At 48.6% G+C, this 24,829-nt stretch overlaps 10 protein-coding genes across 10 annotated transcripts; 8 read left to right on the forward strand and 2 right to left on the reverse strand.

Annotated features, from left to right (window-relative positions):
- Positions 1-712: 712 nt before the first annotated feature.
- BO85DRAFT_448174 (GNAT family acetyltransferase) lies at positions 713-2,234 on the forward strand. The gene has a single exon (XM_025659878.1). The coding sequence runs from the start codon at positions 834-836 to the stop codon at positions 1,983-1,985; it is 1,152 nt and encodes a 383-aa protein (XP_025517140.1). The 5' UTR covers positions 713-833; the 3' UTR covers positions 1,986-2,234.
- A 1,016-nt stretch (positions 2,235-3,250) lies between these two features.
- BO85DRAFT_448176 (3' exoribonuclease family protein) lies at positions 3,251-4,613 on the forward strand. The gene has a single exon (XM_025659879.1). The coding sequence runs from the start codon at positions 3,344-3,346 to the stop codon at positions 4,553-4,555; it is 1,212 nt and encodes a 403-aa protein (XP_025517141.1). The 5' UTR covers positions 3,251-3,343; the 3' UTR covers positions 4,556-4,613.
- A 289-nt stretch (positions 4,614-4,902) lies between these two features.
- On the forward strand, positions 4,903-5,513 carry cyp1 (putative peptidyl prolyl cis-trans isomerase (CypC); the record flags this gene model as incomplete). Its single annotated transcript, XM_025655924.1, has 3 exons — positions 4,903-4,935; positions 4,986-5,027; positions 5,100-5,513. 3 exons carry the CDS (start codon positions 4,903-4,905, stop codon positions 5,511-5,513), a joined length of 489 nt encoding a protein of 162 aa, XP_025517142.1.
- A 1,090-nt stretch (positions 5,514-6,603) lies between these two features.
- Positions 6,604-8,599, forward strand: BO85DRAFT_448178 (putative Rab geranylgeranyl transferase escort protein). The gene is made up of 4 exons (XM_025659880.1): positions 6,604-6,742; positions 6,797-6,915; positions 6,976-7,989; positions 8,179-8,599. Exons 1-4 carry the CDS (start codon positions 6,669-6,671, stop codon positions 8,511-8,513), a joined length of 1,542 nt encoding a protein of 513 aa, XP_025517143.1. The 5' UTR covers positions 6,604-6,668; the 3' UTR covers positions 8,514-8,599.
- A 611-nt stretch (positions 8,600-9,210) lies between these two features.
- On the forward strand, positions 9,211-11,254 carry BO85DRAFT_476863 (uncharacterized protein). Its single transcript, XM_025662801.1, has 5 exons — positions 9,211-9,756; positions 9,820-9,890; positions 9,939-10,063; positions 10,113-10,701; positions 10,769-11,254. The coding sequence occupies exons 1-5, from the start codon at positions 9,406-9,408 to the stop codon at positions 11,127-11,129; spliced, it is 1,497 nt and encodes a 498-aa protein (XP_025517144.1). The 5' UTR covers positions 9,211-9,405; the 3' UTR covers positions 11,130-11,254.
- Positions 11,255-14,010: 2,756 nt separating this feature from the next.
- BO85DRAFT_448181 (uncharacterized protein) lies at positions 14,011-14,670 on the forward strand. The gene has a single exon (XM_025659881.1). The coding sequence runs from the start codon at positions 14,151-14,153 to the stop codon at positions 14,328-14,330; it is 180 nt and encodes a 59-aa protein (XP_025517145.1). The 5' UTR covers positions 14,011-14,150; the 3' UTR covers positions 14,331-14,670.
- Positions 14,671-16,551: 1,881 nt separating this feature from the next.
- Positions 16,552-17,047, reverse strand: BO85DRAFT_265923 (uncharacterized protein). The gene has a single exon (XM_025655051.1). The coding sequence runs from the start codon at positions 16,886-16,888 to the stop codon at positions 16,589-16,591; it is 300 nt and encodes a 99-aa protein (XP_025517146.1). The 5' UTR covers positions 16,889-17,047; the 3' UTR covers positions 16,552-16,588.
- A 159-nt stretch (positions 17,048-17,206) lies between these two features.
- gfsA (glycosyltransferase family 31 protein) lies at positions 17,207-18,805 on the forward strand (the record flags this gene model as incomplete). The annotated part of the gene is made up of 1 exon (XM_025655895.1): positions 17,207-18,805. One exon carries the CDS (start codon positions 17,207-17,209, stop codon positions 18,803-18,805), a length of 1,599 nt encoding a protein of 532 aa, XP_025517147.1.
- Positions 18,806-19,887: 1,082 nt separating this feature from the next.
- On the reverse strand, positions 19,888-20,641 carry BO85DRAFT_265951 (uncharacterized protein). Its single transcript, XM_025655052.1, has one exon. It carries the CDS (start codon positions 20,325-20,327, stop codon positions 19,944-19,946), a length of 384 nt encoding a protein of 127 aa, XP_025517148.1. The 5' UTR covers positions 20,328-20,641; the 3' UTR covers positions 19,888-19,943.
- A 2,487-nt stretch (positions 20,642-23,128) lies between these two features.
- BO85DRAFT_368533 (MADS-box domain-containing protein) lies at positions 23,129-24,049 on the forward strand (the record flags this gene model as incomplete). The annotated part of the gene is made up of 3 exons (XM_025655873.1): positions 23,129-23,374; positions 23,559-23,693; positions 23,771-24,049. The coding sequence occupies 3 exons, from the start codon at positions 23,129-23,131 to the stop codon at positions 24,047-24,049; spliced, it is 660 nt and encodes a 219-aa protein (XP_025517149.1).
- Between the last annotated feature and the right edge of the window lie 780 nt (positions 24,050-24,829).

Below are 24,829 nucleotides of genomic sequence, written 5' to 3' on the forward strand. Positions count from 1 at the left end.
TGGTGTATGCAAAGTAATCACGCGCCAATTAGAGCGGAACTTGCAGTTGACAAACAGCTGCTTCCACACAACTCTGAACGATTATCCCCAGTATCAAACCGATGGCGCCATGTAGGTTGCGCAGGGTGTTCGAAGGCAAATCTGGGTCGGGGTTTACCGGCCGCTTAACGGATGCGGATGGAGGGAACAATGGCGTAATAGACGACTACCCGACTGTGTAGGTCCAAACAAGGGAGCAATAAAGCAAGTGCCCGACTCCCACTATAAAGAATGTCTCAAAGAAATAGTACACAGGGACGATAGCACGTAGAGTCCATCTGTCTGGCGGGGAGTGAATGGCGTCTATAACCCGGGGGCGGGAAACACCCACGGTAGGGAGAATCAGCGGACTGCGCGCACGGCCATTACCATGAGGGGGGGCAACTCACCTTGGCTTCACATCCGATAGAGCAACATATATAGAAAGGGCACGATATACTGTGTGACGCAGCCAAAAAACAAGACCAAGACGGCAAGTGAAGGTGCAGCACCAGGGGCAATCCTAGATCGGAGGACGTGGACAGAGGCTCTTTTGCGCTGGCCTTTGCCTCTTTGAACTTGTCCGACCGCCCGATCTTATCTTATCGCATCTCCGCGTTTCTCTCGCCGTTTTCGTCCACCGCTTTTGGATCGCGTTGGGTTCCCCTCTTCGTCTGCTGGCGCTCTGCTTCTCCCCGCTCTCTCCTCGACGTGTTTCTCGGTGTTCTTTCTTTGGTATACCTTGGAGACTGCTTCAGGGGAAGATACCACTTGAACAGCGTGGCTTACACATCACATTTACCCTTATTCCAACCATGGCTTTTCAGTTCTTTGCCAGGGCGCATCAATCCAAAGCGCCCACTTCTCCACCTTTGTCTTCCCCTCAGGCTCCAAGTACGATAACTTCACCGTCTTCAAGCAACTCTCACACCAGGCCACCTAAGGGCCCACCAGCTATCGTCGTTCCTCCCTCTTCTGGCTCGTCTTCCGTGAGTCTGGCATCCAAACTTCAGCCTCCAGCAGGCCGGGACTCAACCCTTCAAGCTGTGCCATACCCAAAGCCCATCGCATCAGGCTACCCCACTCCGCACCCGCATGTTACCGTCGAAGTTGTGAGCACAGCTCACATCCCTTCACTGACTAGAATCACGGGCTTGCTGCTTCCTATTCGCTATCCGAACTCCTTCTACACAGCCACCATCACTGACCCCGTGATCTCGTCGCTGTCCCGCGTGGCCGTCTATCATGATCATCCGGTAGCCGCTGCTCCCACCTCTGCAGCGCCATCCCCTTCAACGGGCTTGAAGACCCCCACAACTGGATCAGACAAAGTTATTGGAGGCATCAGGTGCCGATTGGAGCGGTTGCCGCCGACTACTGCCGGAATCTTGCAAGGCCGGTCGAATTCCGAGCCGACGAATCTCTACATTCAAACACTTCATCTACTGTCGCCCTATCGAGGCTGTGGGATCGCAGCATCGCTTCTAGACTCGCTACTCTACTCGTCCAGTTCCTTGTCATCTTCTACTTCATCCGATTCGCGACCAGATCAACAAGTTTCAGACCTGGTGAAGCATTACAACATTCGCACCGTCACAGCGCATGTCCACGAGGCCAACGAAGATGGTCTGAAGTGGTACATCGCACGAGGATTCAAGGTGGAAGATGGTATAGTGGAGAATTACTACCGGCGCCTGAAGCCTTCTGGCGCAAAAATAGTCAAGCTTGTTCTCCAATGGACTGATGCGCCTAAAGAGGAAATCCTTCCCATCAACAAGCGTCAAGACCAGCGCAAAGCGCCTGGAGGGGATGATGACGATGATTGGGAGAAGGTCGAAGCTGAAGACGGTGATGACGAGGAAGACCATGGAGTACAACCATTCGCCGATACGGATTCTAAGATTCTGGAAGTTGACGAAGGGATGAGCAGGAAGCGTAAGGCAGATGATGAGCCCCAGCGGCCATGACATTTCATGTTCTGCTAAGAACTATAGAAGCACTGCTTATAGTTTTCTGCCTGATTTATCTACATTTTGGCGTTCGGTTGTTTGCTCTTTGCCCCATCACTGATACCCTTATCATTGTCATATGTTATTACCATAGAACACCCTGTCTATACCATATATAGTTTGGTTCTTTCCACTCAAGTTTGGATATATACTCATATACACCAAGATAACCATACTCCTATCACAATCTCTCTGTCGCAGCCGTGACCCACTATCTCATTCTATAACACACCCCGTAGCCTTAACCTCTCACAGTGAATACAGACCACCTTCTAGAATAATCCTAAATAACGCATTAATCAGAACCCCCAGACGCGTCCCCCGTCACGTCATTATTGGTCGGCTTTCAAAAGTGGATTTTCGCGATACTTCGACATCTCCCCAAGCTAACGGTTCTTATTGGCCTCTTAGATCATATCAGATTGATCGCACACTGAGTGCTGTGGGGATGCATTCAACACGTGTAGGACATTCACTTTACGCTTTAGTAGCATTAACGTAAGTTTGGTCACATCAACATTCTCCATCCCTTCAAGGTAGTAACGCAATGTTACTTACCAAATATGACCGGACTGCCGTTGTTGTCATGGGGTTATGGTTTGACGTAAATGAAATAAGATAGTTCTTGAGTAGATAGTAAGCATAGAGTGTATACACTGAGGAATCATAGAGCGCTATGTACTAGCCGTTCAGCAAGTTACCTATATTACTAGTAAGGACTGCATCCGCCTGCGGTCATGATGCCTAATGTGCATTGGGGATGAAGCTAACATGCTCCCTTGAATATACAATTAGCGTACTACTTCTGAAAATACATCCATTGCCTGGGCATCAGCCGGATCGCTTCATCTTCTCATAGTATCAGTGTTTCAATGGTTCTTCAAGTAAGCTTTTAGTAGGCAGAGCTGATTTTCTGTGACTTGTTGCATTGAAGCTTCTTATACTATAATGTTACTACTAGCGTCCGCTGTTCGAGATATATTCTATTATAGCAAAGATGGGTAATGTAGGGATCTCCATGACACTCCAAGTTAAAATAGCTGATATTCAGTTCAAACTCATGTTAGCTTGTGAGGTAATTATGTTCTGTCAATTTCATCAGACATGTTAGTAAAAGTGATGTATAGTAGGTGGAGATCCAGCATTCCTCACCGCCCCGATAGATGTTCGAAATTCTGCCGCAGAAAAATGGAAAGTCCGTCAACCATTTCTCCTCATACAGACTGAGAGTTCATAGAGCCATTTACCTCTGCATTGACCATTTTCACACCCTGTCGATCCTGAGCAGACTACTTCGGCTTCAGCAATAGCTCAAGATGGCCTCCACAGCGCCATCCGCACCCCCCTCTCTCACCCTTCCCCCCTCGCAATTCGCCCGACTCCAACCTCACGCCTATCTCCTCGCCCACCTTTCACCACCCGCATCCAGCAACCAGCCCTCCATTCGAGCCAATGGCCGCGCTCCCTCGCAATTCCGCGTCACATCTGCGAACACAGGCTCCCTAACCCACACAAATGGCAGCGCCGTCGTAAGGGTTGGCGACACAACCGCAGTATGCGGCGTCCGAGCGGAAATCCTCCCCACTGCCGACATTGCCTCGTGGAGCGTGTCTCAATCCTCGTCATCTGCGAATAAGCGTCGCAAACTCGCCGATCAAACTAAGAAGCCTACTGAGGATGATGGGGAAGTGGAAGATCCTGAAGACGAATCGCATATTCAACAACTCAACCTTCTCGTCCCGAATCTGTCGCTGAGCACCGGCTGCGCACCGGGCTTTGTCCCTGGCGCACCCCCGTCAGCACTCGCGCAGTCGCTGTCCCATAAAATTCTGAACTTGCTGCATAGTACAAAGTTGGTCCGGGCCGAGGATCTGCGCATTTGGTACCAGCCGCCTAGTCTGGGGCCAGAGGACCTGGAACGCCATAATGAGTCTGAGCAGATGGACGTGGATGTAGAGCGCGGGGAGGAGGTCGGCAAGGAAAAGGAGATCAAGGCATTCTGGGTGCTCTATATTGATATCATGATCATTTCCTTGGCAGGGAACCCCTTCGATGCTGCCTGGGCTTCGGTTTTGGCTGCACTGCGCGATACGAAGCTACCCCGGGCATGGTGGGATGTTGATAATGAGATGGTTGTATGCTCGGATGCGATTTCTGAGTCTCATAAGCTGTCTTTGCGCGGTCTGCCTGTCGCAAGCTCGTTCTGTGTTTTCGAGGCTGATGCGGCTGCTGGCTGGAGGGCGGTTATTATCCCGGACGCTGAGGAGGAAAAGAACATTGAGGACAGCGCTCGGAAGGGCATTCAGCGGAGGTGGATTCTGGCCGATCCTGATGGATATGAGGAAGGACTGGGTCAAGAACGAGTCTGCATTGTGGTTGATAAGGAGCAAGGTGGGAAGGGCAAGACGGTTATCCAGAATATGGAGAAGAATGGAGGATGGGCTGTGGATGGGAAGGAGCTCAAGGCGCTGGTTGACATTTCCGCGCAGAGATGGGAGCAATTGAAGCACATCCTTGAGCAGTGTTGATTGTTTAGAAAGCGACTAATACTACATGCGATGATACCATATGTCAATCATGATCTGACTCTAGTCCTGCGTAGAGTGAACCTGGTGACTATGCTAATATACAGCGACAGATTTGTATATTCAATAGTGAGACGATTTTTCAGGCGAATAATGCAAGATCTAAATTAACAATGCCGGTGAGGGACTGGGCAACTGGAGCAGGCCGAACTGCCCATTATTCATGGGAACATCGGATGCCAAGACTGGATCTCGACCTCCGCCGCGCCAGAAAGCTCAACCGCAACTCTTCACTGCGGTTTCTTGACAAGTACCAGTAAACAACCTGACACCTGTTTGTTATACTCAAGATGGCGACTGATGTGGCTTTTGACACGAGCATGGTATGGATAACCAGAACGACTGCGTCAGCATACCCCGCTAACCTGCCCAGGGCTCGTTCACAGTAGAGCTCTACAATGCGCATGCGCCCAAGGTCAGTACCAAGATTCTAAGCTCACCCCATCCTCTTATGGTACATTTTACTGACACCATTGTTACCGACTAGACGTGTAAGAACTTCGCGACGCTTGCGCAACGAGGCTACTATAACAATGTCATCTTCCACCGCATTATCCCCAACTTCATGGTACAAACCGGCGATCCTACCGGCACTGGCAGAGGAGGAAGCTCCATCTACGGCGAGAAATTCGAGGACGAGATTAATCCTAATCTCAAGCATACCGGTGCTGGAATCCTGAGCATGGCAAACAGCGGGCCCAACACCAACGGCAGTCAGTTCTTCATTACGCTGGCCCCGACGCCGTGGTTGGATGGAAAGCACACCATTTTCGGCCGCGTCAAGAGCGGCATGAGGGTGATCCAGCGCATGGGACTGGTCAAGACAAACTCGGAAGACCGGCCTATGGATGAGGTGAAGATTCTCCGTGCCAGAGTCGTGGAGGAGACGGGGGATGAGTGAGGGGTCTTATAGCAGATGGTTATGGGCACTCATCCGCAAAAGCTATACAGCATCCCAGCAACAGCGGTCTTCAGACATGATACGGGCTGTTGGCATCGATGGCAGACGTTGGGACCGTAACTCAGCACTGCACTCTTCCGAGAGCAATGCAGAGCACGAGCAGCTGCGCGTTCATTACATAGCAGAGCCACGTCCGTCGACACACTACAGTCGCCTCGGGTTGACGTCTGCAGCGCAACGGCAGCTTCAAATAGAAACAGATTACAGATTAGAAATAGGAATGTTTCACTACAAAACGAACCGCTTCCATCAGATGTTACCATCCGGAGCAGCAGATACAGAGTGAAATGTCTATCTACCACTCCTATAGCACAAGACCAGTGAAGGCTTGTACGAAGACGACGAAACTGCTACAAACAAGCAGTCTGCCTGTGCAGAGCACTAGGAGTGGTGTGAAGAAGGAAAGAAGCTCTGGTTGTGGGCGAAATCCTCCTTAAGCGGCTCCCGTTTGTCGAGTCTAGCTTCTTTCGGAATAGTCCCATTTATTGTAGCCTCAGGCAACTACAACAACGAACGGTAAATATAGTTTTGAAGAGCTGCAATAGCATAGATATGGTGTTAATATCAGGTCAACTAAGCTACAAAATAAAGTTCAGCTATTGAGTTTACTATTTTGTTTTCTGTCTGTGAGAAGGAGGCCCAACGCTCATACTACAGCCAACTGCGTTGATATCAGTAGCCACCGGGTCTCCATCAACACTGGTAACTCCCTCGTGCTGCATGAAAAAGGAAGTTATGACATGTAGAGCAAATGGTGACTAGGTCTACGTTTATTTAGCATGTAAGTGTTCAATGTCTGTTGCTTCCTCACCTTACTAGGTCTTCAATAACGGTTTAGCTAAGTACTTAGTCACGTGGTGGGCCAGTGCGGGTCCCGTATTTCTTCGCGTGTCCCTCGATTTTCTTTTCGTTTCTGAAATTCTTTCTCGTCTTCAGCGCATGATCTTCAGTCCTCACCTATGGGCTGAAGATACTTGCTACAAACGTCTCTAGGAGCTTGTGACCAAATGTGATGCTCGCTGAGCTTGCTCATCAGACATCGATATAGCACTAAGCCCCTCCATTTAGCTTGCTTGCAGTTCGGCCGTCATCACTATGGAATCCCTCGCGGACACGCCATGGGACGTGACGATCTCTGGCACTGGATTGGCCCAGTCACTTCTAGCTCTGTGAGCTACCTTCAGTCAATGCTGTATTTGCTTACAGCTAACGTCTCTTGCCAGGGCCCTTTCCAGGTCAGGTAAGAACGTTCTCCATGTTGACAGAAATCCATACTACGGTGGTCCTGAGGCAGCTTTTAGCCTTCAGGAAGCCGAGGAGTGGGCTGCTAAAGTGAACGAGGGTAGGAGCTCCCCAGTCTAAGCGACCGCATGGCCCCTGCTGACTCGTGTTGGTGAGCTAGACACCGGGGAGCTCCCATTTGAACATGCTAGCGTCTGCTCCGAAAGCTCCGGGGATTCCACGGGTCAACTTGCGTCCTCTCGTGCATATACCCTCTCCTTGTCGCCGCAATTGATCTACTCCCGATCACAACTTTTGCCTACCTTGGTTTCCTCCAAGGTCTACCGGCAATTGGAGTTCCAAGCTGTGGGAAGCTGGTGGATCTACAAACCGGAGGCTGACGATAGCAGTCGTCTCTATCGTGTCCCTGGCAGTCGGGAGGATGTCTTTGCGGACGATGTGATCAGTATGAAGTCGAAGAGAACTCTGATGAGGTTTCTTCGTCATCTTGGTCAGGCTCAGGAGAGTGGGGATGTGTCGGAAGGACCGGATCCGTCCTCGGATGAGGAGGGTCTTACTGCACCCTTCTCTGAGTATCTAGCCACGAAGTTTCAGGTGCCCACTGAGCTTCACGGTCCCCTACTCTCGCTTTGCCTATCACAGGCTGCTCCTAACCAAACATCGGCCAAATATGCCCTCCCACGCATCAAGAGACACTTGTCATCTATTGGTGTTTTTGGTCCCGGCTTTGGGGCTCTCTCGGTCAAATGGGGCGGTGGCTCTGAGATCTCTCAGGTCGGTTGTCGCGCTCTTGCCGTGGGAGGTGGTGTGTATGTCCTGAATACTGGCGTCAAGTGTATCGGACCTTCACCAGAGCAGGAACCCGATGACCAGTCGCGCATACAGATTCAATTGGCCAATGATGAATCGGTCAAGTCCCGGTACATTGTTGGCTCGAATTGGGATCTTCCTGCCGCATCTCGCCCTTCTCTGGAGTGCGACAAAGTGGCTCGATCCATCTCCATCGTCTCATCTCCCCTTGCGAACCTTTTCCCCGTTACTGCAGAGGGTGGACCAATCCCTGTTGGAGCGGTGGTGGTATTCCCGGGAAGCTCTGTTGGCGGTGCTGATGATGCACCACCGGTGTACACTCTAGTCCACTCCAGCGAGACGGGCGAGTGCCCTATTGGACAATGTAAGCTACCACTTTTTCTTCTTCATCTTTTCCCCTTCCCCCTGCTCATATGATGACTTTCCTTTAAAAACTTATCTACATTGCCTGATACATCATTGATGCAAACTTCTACGAACTGATCATGAGCTTTCACTCTTTTTCAATTTGCAAGTTACATTGTCTTGTGACATGTTGCTAACTGTTTATCAGGCGTTGTGTATAGTAGTGTCAGCATACCCGGTTCAGAAGGACAGTCAATGATTGAAGCTGCTGTGCAAAAGCTTCTCCAGTCAGCTGCCGATCCGAACACGAAAGTCCTGTGGTCCCTGCGTTATACGCAGCTGGGCGGAGGCGCCTCCCACAACGCTGATTTAAGCTGTCCGTCTAAGAGCGTCATATGCCTCCCACCTGTCAGCCTAGACCTTGCTTTTGATGACTCCTTGATCGACACGGTCAAGAAAGCATGGGAGCTGATCATGGGGGAGGAGGCTGCTCAGCACGAATTCATGAAGTTCGAGGACCGGGAGGGTGCCTATGAGGAATGATGTGGGTTGCAGAGCAACCCGCATGTAAATATGCTGTAGTAATGATTTAGATAAGACCATTCACAAATAATTTATTACCAAGGCCACTACCGTGTCATGTGTATTCCCTTGTAGTAACCTTGAAAGATTGCTGTATCCCTATCCTATCCATGTGATCATGCACTCCGCTTTCTGCAACACCTTGCCGTGTGTAACTTTCTACATTTGCAACCATACAGCCCGTGTTTACACAAGCGGACCGTTGGGTTTCAACCTCTGTCGTACAGCCCACCACCTTTCATACCCTCCGAGCCAATGCAACGCAGATTGGCCCGGGAGCTCAGCACTCTAATTGATTCTTCCCGCTTTCGGTTTCAAATTAACCGCTGTTATTAAGACGGTCTTTTTCGCCTTTCGCTTTCTCCGGTCATCAGCATGTCATGCATAGAAGTATCAGGAACATGAAAGGGTCACAGACCTCCTGTGAGTTACATGTGAATAAAGATAAAACATATACGAGTGAATTTGTTATTGTCCTACCAGAGATGAGGTCGTTCATATCCAACCTATTAGAATGACAGCTAGTAGATGTAAGACACGCCATAGATGGCTAGACTAGGCTACATCCTCAGCCTTGCAGCATAGGTGTCTGTCAGCTAGTATCTCCCAATTATACCTTTCCCACTACATCACCGGCACTATGGTTACTTCCATTACTCTATTTCTTCGCTTCCCTGTCGACCCAACTATCCAGCCCATTGTCAATGACGCATTAGATAAACATAGCATTTCTCTTAAGAAAAGAAAAAACAGTCGCGATTGCGCATGAACTTAGTGGAGGATTTCTTAGTGTCCAGGACAGCATATCATAAGCTTCCCGGCCGCTTGGGGCTCCAACTACTCAAAGATCATCATGATGCTTAGTACTGGTGTCGGTGATATACTGGCGTGTGCAAGACTTGCTTATAAGCTCTACCAGGAGCTGTCTGAAACAAATGGCTTCTTTAGAGAGTACCGGACTATATCTTCACGGCTTCTTACTGTCCATAAAGCCCTACTTCAGGTGGAACAACTCAGGGCGTCTAATCAGTTGACTCAATCGACCTTGAATGCCATCCGCTTCTTGGCGAGCAAGATGAGCGAGGCCATCAATGGCTTTGTAAACAGATTAGAAGGTATTCGTGCATCTCAAGCTGGATGGTCTGGATTGGCACTGAAGGATATCTTCTCACCGGGTAAACCATCATCAGAGATGACAGATGAGGTTTGTTTATCTAATATATGCTGTTGACATTCACTGACTATATCTATGATGATATCGGCTCAGAGATTATCTAGCATCCTCCATTCTAATCTGTTGTCTTTGAGTAGCCTCTTACGAATGGCTTGCTACTCCAAGTATGTTGTGTCTATACCCGAGGGGAGAGGTGCCTAATATTCCCCTAGTTCTGATGATGATGCTTGGAAAAGTGCAAGTGTCACTCCAAGATGGATCGATGAAAGGACTGAATTCCCGGGTGTCAGACTCAGCGCAATGATCACGGGAAGGGATACATGTTGTGCAAGACCTAGTAAGTACTGGTACAATCTGCAATGTGTACCAACTAATGTATCTCCCAGAATTCGAAAAGGTCCCCAAACCAATTGACTTCTTCCGACCTGGGCGGGTGTTTACCGTGGCTATGCGAGGTTTATCGACAGCCACAGGAGATGAAGACATCGAGTGCACACCTCTTCCCTCAAAATGGACTCCACTGGACTCCAATCCAGACCCGTGTGAACGAGAGAAAGAACGACTTACTCGACAAAAGAAGAATTACGAGGATATCATAAAGCTTCCTTTGAAAGCAATGTTTCGATATGGCGAATTCCAAGAGGATGGACAAATTCAATGTCATTTGTGCACTGGTGACATTCGATTTCCAAAGAACTTCTGGCTTGACAGACACTTCAGATTATATCATCATGAGACGTTTGAAAATCTGCACGATGTACTATCGAGTCTTGACGAAAGGAAAGGTTATATATATCTAGATGAGATGAGCACTGATCGCCCTGTTCTATCCGCGTCAGAAGTTGAAGAAATGACGGATAACGAATATAACCTTCCCACCTGGAATATGGACCCCTGGGTAGGAGTCATCACCATCCGCCGATTCGTGGTCGTCCAGCAGGGTACTAAATCCTGCCTTTGTCTGGGAATACATACGTGAGATCCTCTCGCCTCAAGAATTCCCAGTTCCATCACATCAGGTTATTGACAAATATCAATACAGTTACTCAGGAAGAGGATGTTCCAACCAACCTGATCAGGAGCTATATGCTATCCTCCACTTGTCGAAGTACATCCCCGACCCATTGCCAGAAGAAGCAAGAATGACCAGTCAACCTATTCGCCTTAAAATTGAGCAGCCATCAACAGTACTGCCCCGCAGCGCTCGCATTTACTTCGGCCGCGTCTATGAAATCAAACATGATGTGGAATTGAATAATGTTGGTTTGGTCCTTGGCTCGTCCATGAATATACTGTCGTCGCAATTCGAATCCCATCGTCCGATAGATACTCCGAACTATCTGGCTTCATCGCCGGACAAGGATCAAGCAGGTACTGCTGCAGATGACAGTCATACAGACTGATGTCAAGACTGACAAATGAGCTGTGACCGCATTGGATCGGTCTGTAGTAACGACTAGTCCATTGGGTATTATTGTCAGGTGTCATCTAAGTGGAAACACAATCACATCGTCTCTTCAAATAAAAGACTACTATGTCGTGCGTGTAGATTAGCCACTTTATTCGGCAGGACTGTTATTATGTTCTTGGCCCCCCACGCAAGGGGGATTATTTAACCGTTGATGGTGAGAACCAGCTGTGCCAGTTCATCATTACCGTTGGTGTACAACCATGAGGTCTGTCTGACCATGTCAGCAAGCCCCCTGCAGTGATGGTACTGTCAGCAATGCTTTGAACAGACCCTGAGAACATGTTTCATAATAATACTCTTATAAGTATACATATGGCATTTATATTGCACACTCACACTCACAGTCTCTCTCTCCTCTCTCTATCTTTATCATTGCAGCTTCAGTGCTTCTCAACGAAGTTACTAGCGATAAAGATACAACGGTATGAGCAGATGTACCTTTCTGTAGGAGTTAAGTATGCACTACTAGCACTATACTCTATTAGTACTGACCCCTCATCCTTGAATCAGTGCCTTCTCAATCGAGAATATTCTCGATAAAGTCTACATTGTGACATCAAAAAGACAAATTGCATCATTGGGTACTTATGAGCGACTACGTATCACTCTTTCCTAGGTGTAGAGCATACGAAAATATGCATAGTCCCTAGATTATATACCCTCAAAGTACTTAATAATAATAACAACAGTATCTTTAAGTATTCGAATATACACACTTCCAACTAATAATTGAAGTGACAGCCCGATTCGACCATCTACCTACCACGTCGGGTAATATATCACCAACCAACATCTACATAAAACACACAATCATCATCTGATCTGCTCCGACAGATCTACATTAAAATATACATGATCATACAACAGAGTACAATGAAAAATCCAATCTACATCTCACAAATTCAGTAGATCAAATATACACTCTGTTTCAGATCACATAAACTACCCATCAATCCTCCAAAGCTTATTATAATATAACAGTAACAAGACCACACAAGTCAATTAATCCAGATCTACGGAGTACACCGCAAATAACAAAGCCTAGTAAATCAGTCTGAGACATTTACCTTACTTGCCCACTATCTATCTATCTACCCGTTTTGAGACAACATAATAATTCTGTTACCCACAATTCATTTCTCGAAATCTTGCATCTGAAACGCTCTATCGGCGGGCTAAGATCCTATAGTCCACGGGTAGATTAACGGACTAGATACAAAGTAGACTAATCGGTGTTCACTTTAATATCGCTTAATTTCCGGGTTCCCTACTCCTTTTAGATAGTCCTTATCTGCAGGTTAAATTGGCAAGTTGGATGATAGTAGAGGAGAAAACTTTTTTTTTTCTTTGTTGTGATATGATGCTAATGCAGAGGCGTTGGAAGGCTCTCTCTCTGTCTGGTTTGGAGAAGAGAATGTCGAATATTGAGACGCGTGTACATTCATATATTCATTAGTATTATGTATGTATACTCATTATGGCGGAATATGGCATCATTACTTACTATCTACTATGATAACTATACCATGGTTCTGGCCAGAGTGGTCTTCTTCCTCCTTTCCAAGCTTTTATTATTCTCGCTTTCGGGCTTTGATTACTACTTTGGTGGCCGATTGCATGCTCGCGGCAATTGGCCTATCAGGATAACGGGTGACCGTTGGTGGTGGACTTGCAGTAAAAACTATTATCGACTAACCAGGTGTCCGTATGAGTAGTATGAAAACGCTGGCAAACTATGCAGGTGGTTTTTTTCGAATTGAGTCGGTCTGTTCCATGACGGGCTAATGTTTTTTTGCCCAGGGTTCCCGGATACGCAGAAGGCATAGCGTGACTCCATCTAAGGAACTTGCTGGATGCCGTTCCGTACTCTACCTCATTCAGGTGGCTTGGGAAGAACCGGGCGTCGGAAAAGAGCGACATGGACCCTGAACGGAGGACCCTCCTCTCTTCCAATTGATGTCATTGTTCGTTTTCCTTTGGACATTGGATCCATAACTACGGAGTGCTATCGTCCCTTTGCGGTAAGAGAAGGACGGCAGTCGAACCTGAACGGGTGCACATCCTTCCCTAAACAGCGACGGAGGCCCATAATGGTGTGCTTGGCATCTCGGCTCTGGGTGAACAACACTGGACCGAATGGCGATGGCTGGATGATGATCAGGGGGAGGGAAGTGCTTGCATTGGAGTTTAGACCGCCCATCTGGGATGGCAATTACGATTTGGGCTGGGCAGTGAAAGACTGACGAATGGTTTGCAGTAAACCAGTAGGAAATCCTGGGGAGAGCTGAACTCAATGCCACAGGACAGCTGGATGTATCATGCATCTCATGCACAGAGATTGTTGACAGAGTGTCAGGGTCCATCAAATGGGTGTGTAGGTGACAGCTGCCAAGGCTGGCGTTCAAGCTTAATCGTCCGGCAATGTTTTTTAGCGAAGTTGGTCATGCTTGCGAAACGACCACAATGTCGATCCCTCACTCCTTCCTTTCCTGCCGTGCGCACGGTAGGAAGAAACGTTTGTGTGAAATAAATTATATCTACGGAGTTGACTGACTACTCAGGTGTTCACGATGGCGCCAGCCCGGTCAATCCAGGATGGATGAGGGGGGGCGGCGACACGATTGCTGATGGATGCCTGCGATTGGGTCGGATGATGTCGCAAACATTTTACTTTTCAGCGCCCACTTGCAGTTTGACTGGGGTTTACCCCTCCGCGGGTACGCAGCTTGAACAATCCATCAATAACAAGCTGCCGAGTGACGAGGGGAGAAAGTATCAGGTACGACGTACGCGCGTCCGGGCGGGCTGTTCAAGGCGGAGGTAACTTATGAGATTGCAAAATTTCCACTGAAACGTGGGTGGTTGGACCAGCTGACGGGAAGTAACAGAACCACTTTCAACCAGAGGAACCACCAGGTACAGGCCGAGAGTCTGGAGGCAATCCGCTCAGCCCATGTCCACTCATGAGGCTCAACCACACGGCCACACTTTGCCACTCTCCAAAAACTCGTGGAGCGGTTATTCAGTTGGTGGTGGCACTATACATAGAACAAAAATCAGAGGATGTTGGTCCCAAGAGTTGGATGGGATTCGTCTGTTAATCCCCAGTACGTGGCAATGGAAAGGCAGCTGAAAAACAAGACCAACAGGATCACGGAAGACTCCGCTGTCCGGATCTGAGGGTTTCTATCCGACACTAAGTAGATGCGTCGAGGTAAACCCTGCCGACCGGTGGATGTGTTAAGGCAAGCCCAGCCCAGCAGTAGAGTAGTATACTGTTAGTCTATCGGCCTAGTGCTGAAGAGCGAAGGTACCTTGTTGTGGTCAGTCTTCCACTACCAATCTGAATGGTCCGCACGCTGGTGGCCATGACGAGCCTAGTTTCACTTCCGCGGACACCACTGGACTGAATCAGGGTATGAGCTGATACTATACCCGATACACCGTGACTACGGGGGAAGAGGCAGAGCGAGAGTCAAGAATAGGAGAATGGATGGTTGGATGGAGAAGGGGGAGGGAAGGACACGCGGCCCGTGGGGCCACCGGCCCAGCGAGCCCCTAAAGGGTCTTTCCTCACTGGCTGAAACAGCGGGCAACCGCGCAGATCGAAGTTTCCATCTTTTTTAGCTGCACCAACCAGCCGGTTGGTTACTCTGTAAGGCGTTCTGACATTCGACAGGGTATTACACCCTGTTTGTGAAGTTGGAATATGAATGAATGGACGGATTAATGTCTCAGGCGCCGGACATGGATATGAATGCGCATGCGGATCTGAAGGTGTGAAAATGGGTGTGGTGGACGCATTCGCTGTCTGCATTAATTCTTTGTGCTATCAGTGTGTCCGGAAAGAAGAAAGAGCGGGATGATAAGAATAGCAGTCCGCCCGAGGTGGTCCACCCGCTGGAACATTCCGAGAATGTATGGAGGATTGATGCTGGAGTCCAGAAGCAGCCAGAGACCAGCTGTCATTTTATCCGTACCACCACAAACATCATGGAAAAGAATAAGAAAGGGAAAAGACATACAGTCTTTCGTATTACCAAGAGGGTTCGGTTTAAGATAGACGAGCAACGGTGATCACTCTCTTGAACATTCCATCATGAAGGCTACCAGGTCTCTCTAGTAACCAACCTAGTAGAACGGGATTGCCTCAAAATGGTCGACGCAAGCCTAGAAGTATAACATTTACAAATACCAAGAGGGACAGTAAGGCAGAAAAGCCGGAGAATAATGAGCCTGAATAGGATTTCCGGTGATGTTCTATTTCTGTAGACCATGTTGATTTCTCCGGGAGGCGCTTGATTGATCAGTTGACTCTGCTGTAGGGACTTCTGCGCATCCATGTGGTACTTGGAGGATCTGGGCGGAGATACGCATCCACGCATGTACTGTACATCGAAGAGGGGAGGGAGGGGGAAAACAAAGCCTGGGGAAATGCATTGACTTCTTGAGATCTGTCAACTAATATGATTCGATGTATCGGGGCATTCCCTGGATCTACTACTGTCACAGAATGATATCCTGAGACGCGGAGGCATCATGCTATGCCATTGACGATGAATTGTTTCGTGGAGGTCGAGATGGAGACGAAGACGACGACGACGACTGTCAACGCGTCGAGGAATGAACGGCCGCCGTTTCCGTATCACAAGTTCGCAAGGGTCCGAAATCCGAGATTGAAAATTACCCGCCACCGGCCGGGTGGAGCAGTGAAGATCCGCCCATCGACATTCTTCCTTCAGTCAGGGATCGGCATCAAAAAATAGGTGGGTGGTGGGCAGTGCCGTATTCAGGAAACTCACACAAATCTCGTCCAGAGGCAGGAACAGCTATGATTCTTGAAGCGCAAAGAAAGAGCGTAAGAGGTGGCAGGAAAGGTGTGTGTGTAAACAAAGCAGGATACTGTAAAGAAAAGAGAAAGAACAAAAAAGAGAGAATACAAAAGATTGAAATGGAAAGGAACAGTAAATAACTTGGCATACAGCGGGAGGCGTCAACAGGCCGAGCATAAGAACACTAAGCATCATCGTGGTGTAAATTCTGTAAATTCCTCGTTAGGAAGTCGAAGACAGTGAGTGAGCATTATTATGATTATTATTTTTTTTATTTCAAGATAAAAATAATCATCTATCGCCCTCCTCGATCCGGACCAGCTAGTGTTTTTTTCACCTCACTTGATGCTCTCTCTCTTGCTTTCTCTTTTACCTTCCTCTCGTTCTCTCTGCCGTGCAACACTTGGCTGCTGCTTGTCTTAGAAAAAGGAAAAGGAAGCAAAATAACTTCTCTGCAACTTGAACAGACCCCTTCCGTCGTTTAATCTGCCCAGCAAGAAACCAACAGCAAGAATCAGCCAGGCCAGAGACGGGCTGAGCTTAATATTTGCAGATTAAATTACCCAGTGGAGGAGCTTTGGCCCCAGCCCAACCCGTGGTCCAGTATTCGGCATTCCCACTTGGGATCGCTCCCAGTCGCCTGTCTCTCCTGTCTTCCGCCCTCATCTTCTTCCTCTACTTCTCGAACTCTTCTCCCCCCCTCCGTATCCTTCTTCCCCTTTTCCCTTTCCTCTCGCGACATCCTCAACCCCTCGACACTCAGCGCTCGTCTCCCCCCTCTTGTTCTCTCTTCTTTGAGCCCTCGACGCACCGTTTGGTCGCGATTTCGTCGGCCTGTTCTCTTTGGGGTTTTTTCCATTCTCCTCGCTACTACTTGTTTCCTGCGGCTTTCTGCCCCCCATAATTTCTTCCGGGGCTTCTCACCCCTTTCCGTGACCGTGTCGCAGGTCTCGACGCTGCCAGCCTTTCGTTGACAGTCTACCAGGCAATAGAAAAATCTTTCCTGCTCAGGATCAGTTTTCTATCAGCCAATTCCACTCTTTACACCATATTTCCATACGTGACGACTTGCGAAAACGGTTTCAGAGACGACAACCATTCGTTTCCGGTTGACGTGCTTTTGAGACGAGAGAAAAATAAATTTTAATAAACTCGTCACCGACTTCTACAATCTCACATGTTCAAGAATACTCATAATAATACCGCCAAAATGCCGATGTTCCGTATGAAGACGGTTTTCCCTCTGATCGCCCTTTTCTCGATTGGGTTCTTTTTCTGGTGCGTCGAGCGCTTCGACCAGGCTGCCCTTCTGCGTTTTAAGCATCCAGCCGATCGCGTCGCTGGTTCAACCCCGCAAATCCAGTTGCAACCGACACCCCCATCGAAGGCCTGCGACGTGGACCCTGGTCTTCAGGCTCCTCTGCCCTTCAGCGAATGGCTTCCTCGCAAGAACTACACCCGTGCCTACTTCCGTCCTCACCATGTGAGCCCCAAGACCGAGTTCAACTCGCTCGAGGATATCGAAGTCCCAGTGCTCCCTCCGATGACCGTTATGGAGCGTGGTATGGTCGTGTCGCCCGAGAACGAGGAGCCCCTGCCTTGCCCTCCGATCATCGACGTCAACGTTGCTGCTGATAACGATGTGGACGAGACCGATAAGCTTTTGTTCGGTCTGGCTACCACTGCTGACCGTCTGGACCGTCTGCTTCCTTCCCTGCTGTACTCCTACGGAAACACCAAGGCTGGCTTGATTGTGCTTGTTCCGGAATCGGACGACGACATTCCCAAGCAGGAGGCCTACTTCCGCAACCGTGGCTTGGATTTGACCCTGATCCAGTCTCCTTTGGACTTCACTGCTCGTTACTTCGGCCTGGTCCAGGCATTCGCTGAGACCATCCGGACCAAGCGCCCTCAGACTCAGTGGGTCAGCTTCATCGATGATGACACTTTCTTCCTGTCCTTGCCGACCATCGCTGAGGAGCTTAAGCTCTTCGATGTGAACAAGAAGCATTACATTGGTGCCCTGTCTGAGGCTAGCTGGCAGGTGGATACTTTCGGCCACATTGCTTTCGGTGGTGCTGGTGTTTTCGTTTCCAAGCCTCTCCTCGATGTTCTGGAGGAATACTACGATGAGTGCCAGTCGTGGGGTGAGCAGCCTGGTGACCAGAAGCTCGGCCAGTGCATCCAGAGATACGGAGAGACCCCTCTTACCCTCTGGCCCTCACTGTACCAGATGGACATGAAGGGTGAGGTTGACGGTGTCTACGAGTCTGGCCGCAAGATCGAGTCTCTGCACCACTGGAACAGCTGGTACACCAAGGATGTTGTTAAGATGACCACTGTGGCTGCCGCTGCCGGTCGCCGCTCGGTTCTGCGCCGCTGGGTTTTTGACCAGGAAGAGATCGTCAACAACGCTACTGGTCGCTCCACTCGTACTTTCTGGGTGTTCACCAACGGATACTCGCTCGTCAAGTACACTTACGATGAGAACACACCCGATGATGCGATCAACTTTGACCACACTGAGAAGACCTGGGAGGAGGACCCCCGTGGTTACGAGGCCCGCCTGGGACCCCTCCGCAACCGGGATCAGGAAGGTGTCACAAAGGATCGTTGGTTGTTGCGTGATGCCTTCGTGGTTGGCGACAATGTGCACCAGTGGTATGTGCGTGAAGAAGACGAAGGCCACAGTGTGATTGAGATCGTTTGGCTCGGCCCCAAGGGTGGTGGCGGTGCCGGCGTCCGGGACTTTGGACTCCGGAGGCAACATCACTAAAGTCCTTGGTCATTCAACTCAATGAGAGACCAGACGACCGATACTGAGGCTGGCCCTTGGGATCTGTGAAGCTTTTCGATTCTTGCACATTCTTCATTCCATTCCTTTACACTTTTCCAATTCCTTTTCTTCCTTCTATTCTTCTAAACTTGATCTTACTCTATATTTTCCTACGACACCACAACACTAAAGAAACAATCATGCCAATCTACACGGCGACAAGGAAAACAAGAAAAGTGAAGGTGGTGCGGGAATGTATCTCTTTCAGTCACCGAGTCCTTCGGCCTCCCTGTTTTTGATCGATCATTTGCCTGGCGTTGTATTGGCGGAGTCAAGAATGGCGCAGTCCAAGATCGGAACTGGTGGTTTTCAGCGAAGAGCATACCTCGTTTGAGTCTCCCTTGGTTGACCTGGCTACGAGCTCGTGGGATGGAATAACTCATATTCCCACCCGGGGCCCATTGCTCACGACCCGACATATCCCATTCCCTTATTTCTCCCAATCTCTTTTTTTGCTGGCTTCCTGTCGAGGGCTGCTTTCTTGCATCAACTTTTTTGTAAAAATAGAATTTTGCCGGCCGCGCCGCGGTCGCTTGCTTGCTTTTGGAGATTAGCGCATTCGTCGTTATGGCAGAATATCACGAGTTCAAAGTCTTAGATCAGGGGGAAGATTATCTGTTAGTTATTAGCAATAGACACACGCACGCATGCTGCGGAATAATATGACTGGATTCACTGGAGAATGTGTTCGTAATGGGTGGTTCGATCGATTGCGTAGGTCAGTTTGATGCTTGTTTCATGTAGAGTCAGTCAGTTAATCACCACCAGTCAGGCAGGCAGACAGACAGCTTTGTACTCGGCAGTAGCACACTGCCAAGGAGTAGCAATAATAACCTTCTTCGGCAAAAGTACGAGCCCACCAGACAGAAAACCAGACAGAGAGACAAACAAACAATCATCCATGATGATCGTACATACATGCATACGACCTTGTGTAGCATGATAGCATCCCATCGTACTGTCTAGGCTAAGCCAAGTACTACCTACGTACGTAGGTTTTCCAAAAGCATGTTTTCTACGCAGCGGTTCTTTTTCTAATTTGTAGTAAACTTATATAAACCCCCAATCGGATCATTCCCTACTGACTCGCTCGCTCACTCTCTCGCTCATTGTGTGGCTGGCTGGCTGGCTGGCTGGATGGATGGGATAGATGGGATAGATGAGATAGATGAGATGGACATATGATGGGGGTGTTAGTGTTGGTGGTGTAGGTGATGATAGTAGATAGGTATAATTGGCGACTGATCCAGCTGTGTAGGTGGGTGGTCGTGAAAGAGAGGCACGGGGCAGTGGGTGTATAGTAGTACGTAAATGTAGAAATATGATGGAATTGGAAGTAGGATAGATATATTGAGTTTCGGCGAAGAGCACATATGGACATAGATAATAATAATAATAATAATGACATGGGAAAAAAAAGATTTTCAGCAGCTAAGTTAATCAATGACTCAATGCGAGACATAAAACGTCAGCATCAGCAAGATGATTAGAAATACAAAGAGCTCTCATACACATCGAATAATAGCATTGTGTGTGTGTGTGTGTGTGTCTTGTATTCCTCATTGTTATCACTATGAGGTTACATCCATCCATCCATCCATCCATCCATCCATCCATCCATCCATCCATCCATCCACACATCACATCCATCACGCTTCTACCCAATCGAGTTCGAAAGATGCTAAATCCTCGCAGGGCTGAGAATGAACACACACCACCTTACCCTGTAAGGGACAGTTTCTGACGTCGGTCTCTTAGTTAATGATTCAGGGAGTTTGAAGTTACATCTGGGCGGCCTGAAACTTAATCCGGTTGAGTTGACTTTTTATTACTGGTAGGCCTATCATGTAGGATATTTGGAAGTTTGCTGGAGAAGGATGATGATGGTGGTGATGGATATTAGGTTTCGGGGGCCATGTGATGGGAAGGTAAAGCTACTTTAACCGGTTTCGGGGACTGTTTGGAGTTGGAGAATCAGGGTGTAGATTGCTGTTTCATAGGTCATGTTACTTTTGAGGTATTTCGTCGAGTGATTGTGTGTGTATGATGCTTAGGAGTAGATCAGTGGTAGGTAGGGGATGAAGAAAAAGTCATATGTGGGTGAGATTTATGTAGATCATGACGATGGATGGGGTAATTTTTTCATCTTCTCTTGCTTGCATGACCTGTATGTAGCAGGGAAGGTTATCTGGGATGGATGGTGCTAAGGTTCGACTTAGTACCCTGGAGTAGTAGGATTTGATAACGTGCTGAGAGCTGAAAATGCTAAGCTTTGATCGCTTAGAGTTCAGCATGGTCCTTTCTCTCGCTCTGGGCGAGAGCATAATATCCAAGAGGATAATGACACGAGGGATAAAAGCCTCGTGGCGAACTTAGGGTGTGTAAAAAGGTAATGAAGAAAATGAAGCAAAAGAGATGATATGAAACAGGTCGGAGTGATGACTGATCAGTGATTGATATAAATTGATGCAGCCGGTGCAGAAGATTATCAGTTACCGGGCGGGTCTCTATTGGTTTTGGAGGGGAATAATTGGGGTTGTCCTTGCTGATGGGGGGATGCCAATGATGGGGGAAGGAAATCCTAGCTGAATTGAACAGTTGTATTTATTAGTTCTAGTCACCTGTTTGCCATCTTACTATATATAGTTAAGAATTTCCAGGGTTGGGCATGTCTGTGCTGAAGGATGAGGCTGTTAAGAGTTTCTGGTCTTAGCAGTGACAGTGTGGAAAGTAAACGCCGAAACCCTATGAGTTAGATTAGGTTGTCAGCGTTGAATTCAAGAGAGGAAACTCTCTTCGTGTGTAAGTGAAAACGTACGTGACGAATTACTGAGTTTGGATCGAGTCGAGTCTTTTCTTCAGGCGCCACCGGGTTTGCTGAGGGATGCATCCGTCCGTGAGTTAGTACTTTATGGCGGGAAGGATGATGGTGAACACTAGTTACATGCATACGAGATGGTTGGATGGATGGATGGATCAATCAATCAATCAAGCAATCAGTCAAATCAATGAATTGATTCAATAGTACGCGCATAGTTATGCTTACTCGCTGCCCTGAAAGTACGGAAAGGTACAGTAAGTGAGAGAGAGAGAGAGAGAGAGAGAGACACCATCTACTGAATGCACTACGCGTCTCTCCCCTTGGCCAGTTCTCACTAAAAAGTTAAGTAGATAGACTAAAGAATAGCTTCGATACTACCAAATACGCCCCAGCTGCTGTTTGGCTTGGGGGCCAGTTACTACCGTAGTAGTAGACCGGCAGGGCACACGGGATGGACATGGAATGTTCGCCGCCACTCACTCTGCCCACATCCTAGTTAGTTCAGTGAGTACATCATCCAACAACCATGACCCGGTTTGATCTGGTCCGAGTAAGATTATTGATCGATTTTAGGGGAAGGCGAATCACTTGTGTTCATTAAAGACTTTGTGGGAGAGACAAGACCAGTAGAGTCAGTCGTTCACAAACCACCTTGATGAATGAATGGTGAATGACTGCGTGATGGAGGGTCAACTAAGCTTTTCCCCATTTGCTCTTGAAGGAAACGGAAAGTGACCCTTTGAGGGGGGAGGGGGGGTTGCCGTAATATTACGCGGTATGGGTGGGGAATGTGAGTTGGCCGCCGTATCGAATCCCCAATGCCTCACTGCGGCTAGGCCAATAGTGGCTCGGGCCAAGCCTGAGTCTTTCCCCACCGTCGGGTCTGGACAAAGGTTGTATTGTGACGGAAAGATTGGTTGACCAGGGTGAGGAGTAAAGTGAGAGGGAAAGTGAGCAGAGAGTGAGAGTAGGATAATATTGAATGAGGTAAAATATGTCAGTCATAAAGAAAGGAGAAATACATACCCTACCCCCATATGAAGCAATATCAAAAGTACAGGAAACGGCAGAAAAGAAGCTGGAAAAGGAGGTATGCTGAGAACTTGGTGAGGAAAAAGCTTAAAAGAGGGAAACCAAAATAATACCACACGGGGTGTAAGGTATGGTAACAACCACGTGACAGACCGCCTGCCTGGTCTGCAGCGGCACTTTGCCTTCTTCGAACTCCTCCTCCCCGTTTCTCTTTCCTTCTCGTCCTGAACCCAAACCCTGCGAAGCAAACGCGTTACTCGATTTGGTCATTCTCCCTCCCCCTCAAAAGCATCATTCCTCTTTGGGCATTCGTCTTCACGTCCCCCAGACTTCTTCCTTTCCTCTCTTATACCATTCTCGTCATTCACACTTCTCTTTTTTCTCCATTCTAATCTCCCCCTAGTCTCGTCATGGCCGACATCACTGCCGTCGGTGAGGAGAACCCTTCTCCTACTCAGGACGACCTGCAGCAGGCCGCCGGTAACGGCGCCGCTGACAACCGCGGCACCAAGCGCTCTCGCATGAGCGCCGACGACGACGACGATGATGATGACAAGCCCGGTCGCGAGCGCAGAAAGATTGAGATCAAATTCATTCAGGATAAGTCGCGTCGCCACATCACCTTCTCCAAGCGGAAGGCGGGTATCATGAAGAAGGTGCGTGCTGTCGCGTCTCTACAGCCTCATCTCTCCCCTTCGTTATCGCCGTCAATTCTGTCGCCAACTCCAGTCCTTTCTTGATGCGTCTTTTCTCCTCGTTGTCAAGCTTGTTTTACACGTTCTTTGCCTGGAACTATTGCCGTTGGACCGGTGCTGACGCCTCAATGCGGTCGCAAAACAGGCCTACGAACTCTCTGTTCTCACAGGTACTCAAGTACTCCTGCTGGTCGTTTCCGAGACCGGTCTCGTCTATACTTTCACCACTCCGAAGCTTCAACCGCTGGTGACCAAGGCTGAGGGCAAGAACCTCATTCAGGTGAGTCCTGTGCCACTACTTTCTCTCGTTTACTTGAGGTCGAACTTAACGCGACTGACTCTCTGTTTCTCTGTCAGGCCTGTCTGAATGCACCTGACCCCACTACCAACGAGAATGGCGTTGATGCACCCGAGGTGCCGGCTGAGACGCCAGAGGATGTTAGCCACAGCAATGTCAACCCCCAACAGTCGAATATCCCCCGTCCCGCCGGTATGCACCCCGGCTACATGACGAACGAACAACAGCAGCAGATGGCCTACTACCAGGGCCTTCAGCAGCAACAGCAGGCAGGAGGACAGTATCCTGGCATGCCTGTGGGTAACCGGATGCCCCCCCAGCACCAGCCCACGGCGTAAGCGGTGGCTATGTGTCTTCATGCCCCGCGTTTTCAAGCACCTGAGGGGCCCAGGCAGTTGTTCGCATCCTTGTCAACTCCAGCGCGTGCAGCTTTCTCCTCTACGGCCTTCCTTTGATACCCAACGATTTGTTTCCAGACATAATTCATACTATTAAAACCGGTCTACAGTGTTGTACCGCCGCGCAACGCAGAACGAAGAACCGAGATATTACCTTATAGTAATCTGTGTATAGCCTGACTCGTTGGTATTGCAGTTTACATACACACCTGAGTCGGTAGCCTCGGTGTTCGCAAGATGCCTCGTGCTATTTGTCATGTTTCACCGAAGACCCTCCCTATAAAAGCCAAAAATAGCCAATGGAAAAAAAGGGAAGAACAAAAAAAACAAGAAAAAAGAAAAAGGAAAATGAAGGCCAGGCTGCGCGACTGAATCTTGAAGGATGCAAGAGACTTTGATCTGGGCTCCCCAGGCTATTAATTGTTTTTCTTCGTTCCTCACATCTCCTAATCCTTTTCCTAGACGACGGTGAAAGTGGCGGTGTTTCTGGTGCTTTTACCCTACTCTTTTTTTGTTTCCTTTCTTTCTCTATTCTTACTGGCGAAGTGGTTATCTGTTTTGTCTTTCATAAATTGTTGTTTTCGTCTTGCGTTGACTAATTGACCTCCCTTGATTTCCACATGTGATTTATGCCCCCTTGCGCCAGGCTCGTCACTTGCGCTTTTCCCTCCCCCTTCGACAATGATCCTTGGCTTGCGGGCAAGTTTGAATGACGGCTCC

Source organism: Aspergillus piperis, assembly GCF_003184755.1.
Source record: "Aspergillus piperis CBS 112811 unplaced genomic scaffold BO85scaffold_6, whole genome shotgun sequence".
NCBI lineage: Eukaryota > Fungi > Ascomycota > Eurotiomycetes > Eurotiales > Aspergillaceae > Aspergillus > Aspergillus piperis.